This window comes from Vanessa atalanta, chromosome 3, assembly GCF_905147765.1.
Source record: "Vanessa atalanta chromosome 3, ilVanAtal1.2, whole genome shotgun sequence".
NCBI classification, from domain to species: Eukaryota; Metazoa; Arthropoda; class Insecta; order Lepidoptera; family Nymphalidae; genus Vanessa; species Vanessa atalanta.
In genome coordinates, this window is record NC_061873.1 from 4,863,244 (window position 1) to 4,881,314 (window position 18,071).

The 18,071-nt window shown below is 33.4% G+C and overlaps 1 protein-coding gene across 1 annotated transcript in view; it reads left to right on the forward strand.

The window, feature by feature from the left end:
• The window catches only part of LOC125077067 (T-box protein H15-like), a 67,196-nt gene that overhangs the window by 26,591 nt on the left and 22,534 nt on the right, over window positions 1–18,071 (forward strand). Inside the window, exon 4 of the mRNA XM_047688860.1 lies at window positions 14,470–14,743. Coding sequence (XP_047544816.1) covers window positions 14,470–14,743 — 274 coding nt within the window. The remainder of the gene's footprint in view (window positions 1–14,469; window positions 14,744–18,071) is intronic.

The following is an 18,071-nucleotide window of genomic DNA, read 5'->3' on the forward strand; positions in this document are numbered from 1 at the left end:
GTATTAGACAAGGAGATTATTACAAAAACCTGAAGGTTCGTTGATGTCAGATTTACTTTTTACTCGGATCCTAGATGTGTAATGGTTCCTAGTCCGTGAGGCGTGATAATATCGATGTAGAGGCAAAGACACCGCCGTCGCAGTGACAGCTCACCACAATACATCCGTTTAACACGCTCACCGTATTCGGCTGATCTCTTGACAGCTCACATGCCTTAAGTCTTTGATTCCTGTCGGTTATCGTGTGAACTTTTCTCATACAAACTGACAATAGCATTTCTTCTCGTGTTAAAGTCGTATAAGGGTCATATAATTTCATGCACGTTTCAAAGATTATTTGAATATGATCATAGTAAGATGCGATCATCGAAGATGCAGGGATGCATGCACGAATCAACAATGAGAGCGTCTGCGGTGTGAGTTGCGGCCAAAACGACGGTGGTGGCGGTGTGCGCGAGGCGTGTCCGCGCTTCATCGATCGCAGCCTCCGACGTTCCTCGACGACGTCTGCCCGACCTCCCCGCCCGCACCTCTTTCGCTCCCCGCTCACGTTAGCGCCCCAACCGACTGCATTTACCACCCGCCACCCTCTTCATACATACTCGTAACGTACCTGTCTGCTATCGTCTGCTCCGAACGTGAATTGCTTAAACATATTTTACAAAAGTTACACTCTTCTTTCTCCCACAGTATTATAGGAAACGGTGTCTTGTCATTACTAAAACTTTTTTATATCTCGGTTATTATGTAGCTATTTGGACCGGAGGTGTTGATTCGATGCCGGTAGTCGTTCGGTGCTTAATTCCAACAGTGCAATTAAAGCCGTTTACATCACTTCGCGAGCGACCTGTAAATGTTATTTGTGCTCATTAAAACCAAATTACGTTATAAATTTTACGTGCGTACGTTGTAGGCACGTTAATGTGCTCAAGGAATTACCGAAACATTGTATTGCGTTTATTCTGGAATGTGATATACATAATGTAAAAATTAACAACCTGCATGCCTATTAAGATGGGGATAAATGAAAAATGCTACGCTTTGGTAGATAAGGGGAACTTCGGAATAATTTCTTTAACATTTCTTGAAGTGCTTACAGATAAAACAGATAAAAAAGTATTACACGACGAAGATTTCGTGGAAAATGAAAAAGAGTTATTACGTGAATATAATCGCTTTATCTCTGAGGTGAAGTACCACGACATTAGTGGTCTAAATTAAATTTGTCGGGTGTCGGTTCGGCGCCGGCGGCGGTGATCGATCATCGGTAATGGTGCGGCCACACTAACGACCCGCTCTGTCCGTCAAGCTTCACCCTCACCTACGATTCATCAACCGTTGACAACCGTTCATGTCAACCCGTGACTTATTCTGACAAAACTAGGACGCGGCTTTGACGAATTCCATCGTATTTCAGATCGATTAATGATTAATGATTAACGATGTCATTTTCATATTTTGGTTGGTCAGTTTTCGTTTACTTAAACAGCTGTAAAGAGTTTGTATGACGAATATTAAAAATTATAATTCATGATTGTATATGTACATAAAAAAAGATTCAACTCCTTTTAAAAAATATAATGGTATTACTAATAAATGTAAACTTTTAATGCGAAGCGTAAATGGTATGCAAATGTTGCAATTTATAATTAAAATTAAATTCAGTTTAAATTGCCCGCATGGCGGCGATGACAGCAAAAAATCCTGTTCCAATTAATGCTTACGAAGAAGTTCAGAATGTAATAAATATCTGGATTGTAACAATTTGTGAAATTTAGATTTTTTTTTAATTAAACACAAATTAAGTACTGCCCGATTACCTTTGCCCACGGATGGACAAATGGGCAAACGTAAAAAAGACAAAGCTTTTACCACGTTGCTTTACTGCGGATCGATGGATAATCTTATAACTTAATTTCAAACAACATGTGCAGGTTAGCGCTCTATTGTCCTAATAAATATATTTGTATATTATAAACTAAAAATTATAAACATAAAAAATCAGTGGTACTTACCTGGAATTGAACCCGCGACGTTCGGATAAGACTGAATTCTGAGTCAATCATTTCTGGTTGCTAGAACACAAATAAACATTTTGTTTATGATTATGAAGCATTTTCTAAACAGCAAAAACGAAATACATACATTTTAATGGCTAAGTTAGACAATATTCGTTACCAGATACGTGATGTTGATATCAATATGACGCTTAACGAATTCATTCGATTTTTTTAATAAAGAAAGCTGATACACTTACCATTGCGTCGGACGATGGGCTGTACTTTGAAGTCGAGCCACCTGCCACCATTATATTACTCATATATTATTGCCGATTAATTATTATAGCATCACGATTAATAAAACGTGTTAATTGAGAAATCATATCTTGTTATTAAAGTATCTTATCTGTAATTGAAAAACGGTTGTGAGTTGTACTTAAACGTAATAACTAAAATAATAATTAAAAAAAAAAGTATCAAGAATGTTCATTCTCAAACAAATATATATTTATAACAATATTTGCGTGTTAAAAAATTAATACCCATCGACGTTTAATCTTGAACATTTTTTACGAAGCATTTTCATTTAAATATATTCGTTGTATGCAATTATCTGATAAGAATTCATATACAAATTCTCTGTACACGTAGGTTTCCAATTCATTTAGTTTTCATTCAAAGCAATAACTACATTAAGTTTAATGAAACTAAATTTTGCCAAGCAATTTATATGAAGTGAAAACACGTTCAACCAAATAGCTTAAGCGTTGAAAAACTCGTTCATCTTATTTCATTTGGTATAACGTTGAAAATTGCTAGTCTGATAATCAAGAAATGTTGTAAGTAGGGATAGAGAGGACGGGATGAGGCGGTCATTAGTGGAATGAAGCCATTAGGAGCGTGTAAAACAGTTAATTACTCTGTAATCTCTACCCGAGGTGCTGGAGATACTTAAAATTATAATGAACGAAGATGATCTATAGATTACAGAAAAATTGATATTAACTCAAAGCGAATTTAACACAATTAGCAATTCACAATTTTTTCTTTTGTGTTTGAATTATCAACTGTTTTTTTTTGGTACAATTTATCATATTTTTGTCGTCATATAATATTTTCGATTATTAAATTATTATCTAACTTAGACCAGAGAAGGTTTCAGGTCTATATGAATTTCTGTTGAAATGTTACCATCAGGTGACGCGCTTAAGCCGCAAGAGATATGTAGTTGTTTACAAACAAAATTGAAGAGGAAATGCATGTCGGGCGTTAGTTACATGTGACATTTTATTTAAAAAAATATGTTTAGTAAAAACGCATTTTTGTAAACAAAACTTTTAAATACCTTTCGTATCCAATCTATTAATTGTCCAACACACAAATTATCATAAAAGTGTGAAGACAAACTGAATTAACATGCATAATTTTAACATCGTCGGATAAGTGGTTCTAATTCAGCTTATAAACAAACAAACTAGTTACATAATAGCCATAGTTATAAGCTATGTATCTTAAATCTGTATATTTATGTACATCGCGCCTGAACTCTTACAGATCGTGTCTGACAAACCACACCATCGGCTTATAAGAGTGAGATAGTAGATATTTGTGATCGTTCGCACACTTGTTCACTATAATAAGTCCTGAGCTAGTCCCTGGCTAGTCCCTTGAGAATGGCCTCTGTGGCTGAAATCGGTCAATGATATCATATATTATATTTCTCGATTCTCAGATGAGACGTTGCGGCACGAATACAAACAAACCAATTCCCAATTAAAATAAAACAAGTACAGATTCAACGATCGCTAGGAAAAAAAAGGAAAATATTAATCACATTACATTGACGTTAGTAAGTTAAACAACCGTTTATATCAGCGATTGAACATTTGGTTATGTCGAATCGCTTCCGGCAGTTGTGCATTCGACACGAGTAATTCAATCATCGGCTGCTCCAAATCTCTCTGCGGCTTTTAATACGAGTATCTTACTTATCATAATTAACTTTGCCGTTTCCCTTGCAATGAATTCACAATCAAAACATGTGATGTAATTATTGTAGATAATATTAACCGAACCAACGATATATTTAATATATTCTAGTACGAATATTATAAATCAAAAAGTAATTTTGTCTGTCTGTCTATTCATCTATTACTCTTTTACGGCCAAACCACTGAACACAATTTGCTGAATTTGGTATTAAAATTTGGAAGCAAGCTTAAACTCCAAGGTAGGACATAGGTAGGTTACATTTTTACGTCTAACACCCGTAGATGAACCTCTTTAACGGGAACGAAGCCGTTAGCAACAACTAGCTCTATTTAATTATTACATACTATAAAACAAAGTCGCTTTCCGCTGTCTGTCCCTATGTGTGCTTAGATCTTTAAAAGTACACAACGGATTTTGATGCGTTTTTTTATTAGATAGTTTGATTTAAAAGAAAGTCTATATGTATAATACATGCACAATATAGTAGACAAACATTGATAATTTAAGAGACATTCGGTAGTGTATTTAGTATCAGCATTGCACACGTTCGAAGCCGGGGCGGCTCGCTAGTTTGTAATAAGACCAATATGGTCTTGTCCTGCGTGTTGTGCGTTTGTGTAGCTCCATTGTCATTGATATATTATATGTACTTACTTAGACGAATTATTGTTACATACCGGTTACTTCAATCTGTACATGAATATTGTTTATATGGGATACTTAAAATCGAATCTTTATAACTCAAAGTCTGAATCAAAAATATCTCTGATCCATAAATTTAAAAAAGAAATACTGATTTGCAGAACTTTTCTATAAAACTCACTTGAATAATATTGAAAATTGACATTCAGTGATACGCTTTATCATGCATCCTTTAAATATCATAATTATTATATTCAATGTCGTATATCTCTTTCTAACATTTCACGATCGTGTTAAGCGGCGAGTTTCGAATTTGTTCCTACCAAGGAGGTTTACCATGCATTTATTTTAGTAACGTTTTATATTATGATACATATAATCCTACTAAATTTAATTACATTTAAAGATTTTCTATATTATCCGATCATTGAAAAGTTCATTCATTTAATTCACTGTTTTGACTTTATAGGAAGTGGTAATTTATCTAAATAACCTTCTTAATTATTTTATAAGTGCAAGATAAATCTGTGCTCAAACATTTAATTTTACTTGTTAAAAAAAAACGACGTGCGAGAAACAATTTTGTAGTATATTTGCAAATTTGCTTTATTTGCCAAAAATATCTTTTGCTAAATATATACACGGCCTAATTTTATATTCATGTAGTTTTGTTAAGCGGCGCATTTTTAAGTGCAGCTGCCCTTCGAATATACTTAATTTCGTTTCCCGTCATGACAAATATATTTTTTTCTAGTACGAATATGAATTTGAAATTTAAAAAAAAAATGCCTTTTTTGTATTAATTAAGGCTAAGTTATTATTTTACTTGGGATTATAGTTAGCAATATGTGAGAATATTAGAAATGAAATATCAGAAGTATGAGACGTCAGTTTGAATAAAACGTCCGACAATGATACGCGTTTTCTGAACATTTCCTCGTTTTATCGGTAGTCAACCTGGCAAGTGTATGCGCTGAGCTTAAGTAGTGTAATTGCGTATGCGAATCGATCGTGAGCACGAGAAGTTTTATAGTTAATTGTCTTTTTCTTCACGTTGATTGTTTATCTTGCGTGTTGAAATTTCTTACTGCAGTGAAACCGTTTTACTCGCTCGTTGGGTGCGCATGTAGGGTAAAGTTGATTGCAATCTTATATAGTTTTTTCTCTTGATATTAAGTGCTGAGATTGTATTTATTACGCTTTTTATTGTTTATTCATTTCAAAATATGAATTTCTTTGTGGCTAATGAATGTTTGATTATGTGACTAGATTTTATTGTTATTTTTCATTACTTTATCTTGTCGTATATATTTTTATTATGATTGTTTATCTCGTTTACAATTCGGGTGTTTCGGATAATTTAAGAATATAAAAATGTCCGATGTTTTATAATTATCTTAATCTGACAAATTTTATGTTCGTAATTGGACGCTTTACAAATTTTGATTCATATCTAACAACGGTTTTGTTTAAAGGCGAGCCGTCAAAATTTGACGTAACCGCCATATTTTATGTCGAATGTTGCATATTAACAATAGCTGCGCGTTAGGGTTTACGAGGAGCGGGCATCGAGCGGGGCCGGAAACCTCATAAACTGAGCCAGATTCCGCCGATAAAAACAGCACCTTGTTAATTTTAACTGTTTTATTATGGCTCTTTAATATTTTACATTAATCCAAAATATTCGTATTAAAAATATTAATTTATGAGTACTAATGAGATCAGTGTGTCAATTAATTTCGTAATTGCAGAATTGAAATTTTATTTTAGATGTTTCGTAAGCTACGACGAAGTTGTCGCTAATTGTTAATACTTGTTAACGCGCATCGTTATTGCGCAACGAGAAAGTAATTAAATGCACCTTCTACTTTAACAATAATAATTATGTACTTATTAATTACTCATACGTCTGTCTACTGATTGTACTAACAAAGGCTCTAATTACTTAATTATTTTAATATGTACGTTACAATATTTGTTATCTATTTACGTTATCGTGATCATCTTGAAAAAAAATTATCTCAAACCTTTTATTTATTTATTTATATCTTGGTAAATATTGTTGTATGTTAATATAAAAAAAAGTAAAAGTTTATTAGGTAGTCTCAGTTTTACAAGCGCCTCAGTATACAAGTGACTGATATGAAGCCTTTTTGCGCCAGAAAGATTTTACTCAAAAATAATTTAAAGATATCTTACAGTCACTAATTTAGTTATATATGCATGGATACACATCATTGTATGACTTTGCTAAATCATTTAACTTAGACGAGGTTATCAACAACGCTTCAATTCAAACTATGCAGTCCGAATATTCATTTCATAATTATTATTTTTTATACACAAACCATATGATACAATGACAAAGGTCGCACTTATTGTAAGACTTATAAGAAACATTATTGTAAAAGGAGGTATCAGCCTTTGAACGCAGAAAATTATTCCACCTATTTTTTTAATATTCTCTTAAAAATAATATAGGTAATATTATATATTTTTATATTATATACTAAATCTTGTGCAAAATTTCATTTAAATGTATAGAATTAAATAGCATTTCGGATTATGTTTGAATAGACCCCAAATTTTAATATACCTACATGTTGTGAGGTTTTCAACTATTGGCTACAACTTCAGACTATCTATGCTTTGACTACGAGTTTTGGCGGGAAATGTTTAGGTCATTGCTGTATTAAAAATAAGACCATGCTTAATATTAAATGTTGTATTAATTAATTGAAATAATAATAAACAATCAGACCCATGTACGTTATAAAAAAATTAAAACCGTTTTTATCTCACGCATAGATTCGTTCCACATAAAAGAGCTTCTACTTAAACAAAGCAAAATGTTTCAAGTAAATATAAGTAAATATCGTTCGCAATTAAATGTTGTTAATCTTTATTTTTATTTTATGTAGTTATAGAACAAGTAGCTTACATTGTAAAATAATTGAAGTCAGCAGATAAGTAAGTATCGATTTATAAGTTAATTTAAAGCATTATATTACTTAGTTTTCATCTGAAGGTTTAAAGTGAAGAAACACTCAATTTTATATCTAAGTATACAGTATTAGTAAAAGTGGTATTTGGTGCAAATATTCATGATGAGAGATAACGCAAAAGGTGTAGTGCTTTATTTTGTCAATACAAAACCGTGATGACTATAAACATCAAAGGACATTACGAATTAATAAATAGATTTCATCGGTTAAAGTATAAATATTATCACAATTATATTTTAGTTTTTAATATTTAATTTAATCGCATCTCGAACAAAACGGAAACCGGTTAACTGTAGTTTTATAGTAACAATTTTATATACTAATGTATTACAAAATTGAAAGTTCATTTTACAATGAATTAAAGTCATTCCCACGTCTATAATTATCTTAAAATACAAATAATAATTCGCTACAAAACGCGGGTACTTAATTATTATTAAGCCGAGTAGACTTATTCGTATCGACGGATTAATTTAATTTTTTTTATATAATTCTAGGTTACTAGTTGAAAAGAGGCTAAACAGCTGTTTCATAAATAACGTGTTGAAGGCATCCGGTTAAGACTTAATATACAATTACTGCCTGTACATTAGTGGTATTAAATAATCAAACATATCTCGCATAACTACAAACTAACAAGAAATGCAAAGAGGAATTTTTAATTAGGCAAGCGCTGGCCCCGGTGAGACGCCCCGCGGCGTCGCTACTTCACACACGTTGTGTTGATGTTGAGGTCATTAACTAAACGTCAATTTTCACAATATTTATGTCTCCATTATTTTTCATGTACGAAGACATCGTGAACTTTTAATTTTGCGCAGGAGTGACCTTATACGATCTTTTGTTGATGGGACATATTCCCATCTATTGCATATAATATTTATACATAATATCCGATAAATGTTTCACCGACATTTGTGTTTTTTTTTAATTACGTTACACAGCTGATTTAGTGATAGAACAGATGGGTCTTAACTAATCCTTAAGAGAACAAATGGCTTGCTGATTGTACTTGCTTAATTTGTGTCTATGATTCATCTCGACTAGGGCTAAGGGCAAATGTTGTGATAAAACTAGCTTGTGGAAATTCTTACATATGCAGCAGCTTGTAGAAGTTAGCTTATTTTTAAAATATGTGTAAGCTTTTGTGAGATTGCTCTGAAGTAGTAAATTTACAGTCTACAGAAGACTTTAAAACTTTGATTTTGTAGGGACTATTCAATATAGTATATATCCTGCCAATAACTTTACCCAGATTTTACTTATTTCTTGCCTCACTCTAAACCTACAAAATTTAATATGATTTAAAAATAACCAATTGTCCAAAATATCATAAACGGGCACGAAAAGATAACGACCCTCTTTACAAAAGTAATAAAATGAGAGGTCCATTTCGCTCGATTACCCAGGAGACGACAAAACACGTCAAATGTCAATTTGTATAATTTTGCACGGAAATTAATATTAAGGTCTGACAGATGACAGTTCGCGTGATGCTCCCGAGTTGGAAGCAATACTGTCGGGATGATTTCGAGCTAACTTCATCAGCTGCCAATTTAAACCGTTTTTAAATTCCCTTTACTTTTTGTTCTTTTAACGTTTCAGCTTTATTTGAATTTTATTAAGTTTGTTTAGATTTGTGATGCTTCATCACCTTAAGTTTATACACATAACAAGTGACTAATTAGGTTCATTTTAATATTTGGTAGATGTGCTGTGTAAAGATGTATTTAATGTCGAACAGGCAAATGATATTTTATTATTAAATATCATGTACAAGTACATGACGATCGGTAACAGTACATTCGTTAAGGATGCTTTGTGTGATTAGCCGATCAGTCGCGTGGCGAGCTGCCGACGTAACGAGACGCGTGAGCGACACTCAGCCGACAGCCACGCGTCAATCCGACTCTAATTCCCTATTCTCCATTACACCAAAACATTTGCGAATTACATTTAAGACCTCATTACTACTCATAAAAATTTAAAAGTTGCAACGGTATTCCTATAGACTCATTAATATAATTATGTTAAAATATAGTGTGTTATCATATAATTATTGGCTGTAAATCGAGAACTCATAAAGTTGGCGGAGGATCGAGTTGCACGCGAGTTGTCGACTGGATGACATTTCATGGAAACCAGTCAAGCCTCTAATATCGTAAGCGACGTTCGAACATTGTTATCGTGGAGTCTATTATAATTAATGACTAAACTATATGCAATATTTAATCACACTTCAATACTTAAAACTAATAGTTTGTCTCGTAAAGTTGATTCAACAACTACAGTGTAATAGAGGTGTTTAAATAATTGTCTTGCGTAAATATAAATACGTTCGAATGATAGAGATATGCTAACTTAAACCTTGAAGCTAACTACGCAAATTACTCAAATACTGACACCAAAAATATGGAGAATATTTTATATATACAAATATTTTACATACAATAATTTTACTGCTAACACAAAAAAATATTTAAAACTTGTTGAAAATTTATTGACATTATAAACATTTAGGAACATATAATATGATATACATAAATACGTGCATCTTTTAATTTTTTTCTCGATTATAAGCTTATACAAAATGTATAAAACAATGTATCAAATCTAATACAGCTATACCTTACTTTTTTGTCACAAAATAAAAAGATTCCCATCATATGAGAAGAAACTGACAAACAACTCATACATACTTTTATGAGTGCCCTAAACTGGCCGTAAAATATTATAAAAAAAAAGAAAAATTACTGACAATTACAATAACAAATATAACTAGTCGACTTGATAGAGTCCATGAATTTTATATTTATTTAATGCGTGCCTGTGTTAAAGGTCGAGAACTCACACACGAGTCGCATTAATCTTGTTACGTTCGACTGCAACTAGCGGAAAATATACGTAATTATTTAGCATCTTAATATGGTTTTGTTAACTATGCAATAATAACTTTTTACGTTTATAGAATATGAATGTAGGATTACAATAAAAAATAACACATTCGAGTATGTACGACTATCATGTTGATTTGTTTCTATAACTTTCTTAGTCCATAAAATACAAAAACAAAATACTAGGAACCGACTTTCAATTGGAATACGTTAGGTTAAATTTCCTTCCACGATCACGTATAATGCTTGTCCATGAAAACTTAGATTATCTATTAATGTTTTATAATTTATAAATATTTTTAGCGACCGCTTCGTTTATCTTTCTTGGTCTAAAAATATGTACACAAAAAAAAAACTGTATAAGCCATAATGTTGGAATAAACGTAAATTCGCACCTTTCTCCGGAAGTGGTTACCATAATTTGTATTTGTAAATGCATTCTTCATGTGTATCTTGTTACAAAATTGCGGTCACCTACCGCAAATTATATTTTATGCGACTTTTGTTTACATGAAATTAAGATTATAAAATATATAATGTCACATTGACCAAGATATACTCGTAAATTCATTTGATACCTATTTACTGAGATGGTATAGACGGCAACGTTTCTCTAGTAAGGCACCGCTACGTAGTATGTATTTGTAAATTTGTGTCTGTATTATGTCGCATGAAATGCTTTTAATATTATTTTTTTATCAGAAATCTAAAATTTTAGTTAGTTATTTGCAAAAAAAACCAACTCAAAATAATTTGGCACGCTTCATTTTAGCAATAGAAACACTAAAATCCTTCATATTATTACAAAATCAACTACAATATTATGCCAGAATACTCTTCTACCAGAATTTTATCCAACAAGTGCAGTTTTTTTAACGATATTGTCATAGAACAATATCTATTAAATTTATTAAAAATTTGGCGCTGTGAAAAATTTTATGAGAATAAAACCTGCAGTCGTAGAAGAAGTCCCATTGCTTATATCCACTTTATCATCCCAACTTTTACTAATTACAAACATTTTATGAGTTTATTGTTACTTCATTTGAAATGATTGTACTCTTTCAATAGAATTTTACCATTAAGTTAAACATAATACTGGTTCAGTTCAATGATAAGACGCAAAGTTAAAATTTAGTTTTAGTGAAGCAAGATAAATAATATAAAAATTTAGTTATCGTATTATATTGATTGTTATTCGTAGGTGTATATTATTAGAACAGAAAAAGTATTGTATTGCAAATGCTTTTCTTTCCAGTTAATATAATTTAAAGATCAGTCGACCAATCTGTCTTAGTGCGCACTTATGTGTCGGGTGTACTTAAATAATATTACATGGCTTATTTCAACGGAGCTAGGTTTCCTAACAACGATTATATTGACCGTAAATATCGCATAGTACAGTACAATATAAATCTATTAATGTATTATTACTTTTAGGCAAAGACCTTATTTTCTATAAGAAGGAACGGATAATCCACCACTCTGCAGATGGTGGTGAACCTTAAAGTACCAACTTTAATGTTTACAAGAGTCTTTAGTAATTTGTCAAAAAAAGTTTGACTATGCTTTCATAATGGATTATACTCGTATAATATATAATATTTTTACAAAAAAGATTAAAATAGTTATTTTATGTAAATAATTGTTACGAAATCGTCAGCAACTCGACACTCGCAAAAGACATCGCTGTAAATTTAATCACCAGATGTTTCAGTGAATATAAACATTTATAACATTTATTTTAACAAGTCCATGTTAATTTCATATGAACTCGATTTCGCAGACGGTAATGTTTTTGCAAATAATATACGGCAATAGTTACTTTTATTGTTCTGGTTCTAACTTCGTTCGTGAAATGTCGCACTTACATCAAATTGCAACCTTTATCTATCGTTCTCTTTAATTGCGTTTTAAAATTAACGACTAGAAAATAATACTTTCGCAAGAATTTTTATGACACGTTTCCAATAGACATTCGAAATATTCTTTCGCTTTTGCGAGTGCGTTGAAATTTATAAAAATACTCTATTTATATATAAATAATAATAATATTTACTATATAAATAAAAAAAAATAAAAAATTGATTGCGTCTGTGCCAATACTTACATGTGATACAAGTATACATATTCAGACGTTACATAATGAATTATGCATTTATATTTTACAAAAAATGAACTTACTTATCATATTCATATTTTGTTAGATATATGGATATAATTTAAAAGACATATATTTGCTCTAAATTGCGATTCATAGATAGGTTTGTCTGGGTAGGTATCATCTGCTCCGTATGCTCCTGCTAACAGAAACGTTTACCAATATTAAGTCAAAGACAACCAGTGTAATCACAAATACGTATCTTATGACATTATACATACATAGGAATGTAAGGGAAATGTCAATACATTCCTCATTATCAACGTTTAGGAGCAAAGATCGTTAATTTGTTAGTTTACCTTATGTAATAAATATAATTAAATAAATTCTATAAATTTAAATATTTATTCAAAATAGAAGATTTATACTATCCTGTTGACTGTTAAAATTTTACGATGAATTCGACTTTATAAAACGAATAAAAGCTTTCAAATCGTAAGGCAAGTCTATGTTTCGAGTGCAAAATCGCAGATTGGTCGTAACCGTGATGTATACAGATCATTACTCGCCACGTTGGGTGGCGTGCAGTGACGTTCTCTCGGGCGAGACATCGCGACATCGCCCTAACGACACGCTCATAAATGCGCCTGACAGCGACTTATTGTCCGATGCGATGAGAGATCCTGCACCACCGATACCGAATAACCGTTCAAAACACACCTTAATACGATTTATTTATGACCAGTGCTTACCTCGACCGAGATCTTCAATGCACGGCGCTTTATCGTCGTGCTAGGGTTCTGACTCCGAGGATTTTATAGGTTTCTCGCATTTATTATTACACTTATTGGGAGGTTGACACCGCACCCGTGTTTTATGACCGCCAATAATTCTTTCTTTCACTCCTGCATTTTATATTACACACTAGAAATTTCATCGTAAACCTCGGACGATACCATCGACTTATCTATCGTTTGTAATGTTTGAGAAGTTAATAGAAACGACGAGCGAGGCGAACGTCCGATCGTGTTAGGGCCGATGAACAAATTGTCGGATGTTATCTTATCTGTGACTACTTGTTTAGCCTTCAAAATTATAAAAGTGCCGTTTAGACATAGAAAAAAAAAGGTATTAAGAAAGGTTACGTTATAAATAAGTAGCGGTGAGATGTTATCGCCTCCGGCCGGCAGGAAGCGCTTCGGCCCATTTAGGGGTGCATTAAAATCGAATACATCATATTTGTTTGATTTCCTAGTTCGCGTTTCACCCTGTAATTATACAAGTCACCGTCCGTGGCCGGATCTCTGGCAGTTTTTTGTTAATGCACATTAATCATCTTTTTTTTATTGAGGGCATGTGTGTTTCGGTTTCGTAAAACACTTTCGGGGATTATAAGGTTTTTTGTATCTTAATGTCTAATTTAGATTTCTGTTCGTCGCGGCCTTACGAGGTCATTAGTGCACAGGGTCCAAAAACTTAAACAAAAAAAGAAGTACTGTTGAAGGTCATAAAATGTGTTTTATGTTTCGATATATTTGTGTTGTAAAACATTAAAAGTTTTCGGTTTCATGTTACTTTTAATTTTATTATTTAAAACATAAAATTATTCATAATGAACCAACCCACATAATGTTACTCACACATTTAGCACAAACTTAATTACTGAATAATTTAAATAAACGGACTGGTGATTGTACATTAAATATTTTTGATAATCATAAACTTTGTTTCCATAATTAAAATTCTCAAGAATTTGTGGCTCGTATACTCAAAGATAATAATAATCAATAGATTGTATATAAAGTGATTTATTTATTTGTTGTTTTTTTATACAGACGCATGTTCCCGACTGTACGCGTGTCGTTTGCGGGGTGCCGCGCGGAGGCGAGATACGCGGTGTTGCTGGACGTGGTTCCAGTGGACGGCAAGCGCTACCGCTACGCATACCACCGCTCCTCATGGCTGGTGGCGGGCAAGGCCGACCCGCCCGCGCCCGCGCGCCTCTACCCGCATCCCGATTCGCCCTTCTCCGGTGATCAACTGAGAAAGCAGGTCGTCTCCTTCGAGAAAGTGAAGCTCACCAACAACGAGATGGACAAAAATGGACAGGTCAGTAACTAATTTAGAATATTTGTGAAACAATTTAAAGTATAATATTGAAATAAATTTTAATGAAAATTGTAATGACATACGTTGTAAAATAATAAAAATAAATAGACCCAATCTTAGTAAATTAATAATTTCCCAAGTGTAATGACTAACGCTGACATAAGATTATTTTATTATAAACGGTGACACGTTTTCTGAGATGACTCGCGTACGACTTCCTTATGCGTGTGGCAATTTTATAGAATTACGAGTGAAATTGCCGGTCTCAGCGACACCTCGGGCGTCGGGGACAGTGTAATGAGTGCGTTGTTGCCAACAAATTAGTCGCACATGTCGCCGAGCGACAGCCGGCTCACGGCTTCTTGCCTCCGCGTCGCAGGTGCCGATGCAAAATGTCACACAACGACCAATTTAACGTGAACCCCTTCGCTACCGCGCTAAAGAAAAACATTCCTCTTCTTTTACTGGATGTTATTTACTTCCGAATTGACATGCGTATTGATTCTATCGCAGAACGACTATTTAAACCATTGCATAATGTCAGAAAATATTTCATATCTACGTTGGTTCTTTCGTTATATGTCAAATATTTATATTTACTGTTTTTATCTCTACAAGTGATCACTAGCTTCTAAAGTAAAATGTTAACACAAATGCAATATTTGTCGCTTTCTGTTTATTCTTGAAATAAAAATGATCAAATGACTATCTGTCCGTCTGTAATTTAATTATAGAAATCACCTCGGTCAGTGGAATAGAATGAGGGACGAGAGAGCAGCGGAATGGAACAGGCTGGGCGTGGCTGTATGATGGATGGACTGACTCCGACGAAAAACGCGTCTAGCTTTAATTGGCTTTCCCATAACGCGAAGTTATCCATATCATAACCTTGCTTTCTTTGTACAATGCAATAACGCTCTTTGATACGCACTGATTACACTATTTATACTAACTTGGTATTAGGGTCATGTACCAAATGAATAAGGACTCATATTATCAGTACCTATATAAGGCTAGGCTAAGAGCCGAGATGGCCCAGTGGTTAGAACGCGTTCATCTTAACCGATGATTTCGGGTTCAAACCCAGGCAGGCACCACTGAATTTTCATGTGCTTAATTTGTGTTTATAATTCATCTCGTGCTCGGCGGTGAAGGAAAACATCGTGAGGAAACCTGCATGTGTCTAATTTCAACGAAATTCTGCCACATGTGTATTCCACCAACCCGCATTGGAGCAGCGTGGTGGAATATGCTCCAAACCTTCTCCTCAAGGGAGAGGAGGCCTTTAGCCCAGCAGTGGGAAATTTACAGGCTGCTAATGCTAATATAAGGCTATATAATATAAGATACTATAGAAATTTATATGGTTATTAAAGGTATAGATAAATACCGTCATGAGCAATTAATTATTTTATCCGGAAGTAGCGTGGGTCAATCGTTAATACGCGGTAACAATGTATTGGCCACGCAATACTGGCATGCGTGTCGGATCGCGCCTAATTGTGGAACAAAAACTCCATGAAACCGACGAATTAATCATTGAGCCGCGATTTTATTACTTGCTTCGAAATAATACGGAAATTACTACTGAATTCCACGGACATGTATTTTAACCAGTGAAACACATTCGTTTTTATGAATAAGTATAGCATCTTAGATGGAAACAGCGTATTCCTAGAAAACAAGATACTTCATTAAAATTGATACAACGTCAAAACTGTTTGACTTTTTTTAATAAAGAATGTATTCATTTTTTTACATTATTATTATCGTTAAATACCACGTAAATTATACTCTGATCCCAATGTAAGTAGCTAAAGCCCTTGTGTTATGGAAAATCAGAAGTAACGGCGGTACTATAACCACCCAGACCCAAGACAACATATTAAACTAATGAACTTTTTCTACATCGACTTGGTCGGGAATCAAACCCGGAACCTCGGACCGGTGTGCACACTACTCGATTACGGAGGTCCTTATTATCGTTAAATAAGATATATATATAAGGTTTGAGACGTAATATTACATTTGTGTGAGCTATTCGTATTTAATTTATAACGTGAGACTATGAAAGAGTTTATTGGAAACTTTGCGTAGCCGCGAATATTCGATGAACAATTAGTGTTCATCGAATATTCGCGGCTACGTCATGCCCAATTAAAAGTGTTGAAAATAATGCAATAAATAAATAGTCGCATGCCGTTGAAGGGTTAACTAAAAGCCTATTTCGTGCTTCAGAATCCGGGTCAGTGTTACAGTTCACGAGAATGGTCGCACGAAATGCGGCGATGACGGGTTGCGATTGTGAACTTCACTTCAATCGCTGGCCAAGCCTCGACAGGCAACAAAGACCGACGTGGAGGCCTGTATGCTATGTGTAGCGCCTACCGTTAATCTATTTTTAATTTTAATTCGTAACAAACTATAATAAAAATTCATATTCATAACACGGTCATTTTAGGTTCATCGCAGTGCGCGTTTAATTAATGAAAATATGGAAATTGCTGGTTCAGTATACGGCCGATACTAATGACGAACGTTCGTGATGATTTATGAGTAGCTATTTAACCGTTTATTAAAATAATGAGAATTGTTAAAACCATATAACGAAATTTAAGGTCGATGTTATAATTAACAACGTTTCGAATTATTTGGCTTTATGGATAATTCTTTTTTTATAATTTTTTATTTGGTATCACTTGGTCGTAATAGGTCAGTTCTTAGGAATATTGAAATAGTAAAATTAATTAAAATCCATTATATATTCTACTGATTGGCCTCAAAAGCTCCCTCTCCTCTCAAAGAAAACGTTTAGAGTACCCGGTGGATTTGCCTGTGGCAGATTTTCAACCGTGCAGATTTTCTCTCAATGATTTCACAGAGCATGAAATGCTTTGTACACAAAAATTAAGCATATGAAAAATTCATTAGCCTTTGCCCAGGATCGAACCCCCAATCTTCGGTAAGGAATCACGGGCCATCTCAGCGCAAAATTGAAACCGAAGAAACATTTTCTAAAACCGTTAATGCGCCTCTAACCATGGGAACTAAGATGTTATATTCCTCGTGCCTGTAATTACCCTGGTTCACTCACCTTGCAAACTGAAATAAAGCAAAATATTGATGTCTCGAAGTGGAATGACTGATGAGTAGGTGGTACCTACCCAGACAGGCTTACAGAAAGCCCATCACCAAATATAGATGATTTAATGAAAATATTCGTCTTTATTAAACAGTTTACATATACCTCAAATTATAACCGAATTATAAAATTATAAGCATAAATTTCATCAATCATTATCCTTCAAGGAATCAATACATTTAAATA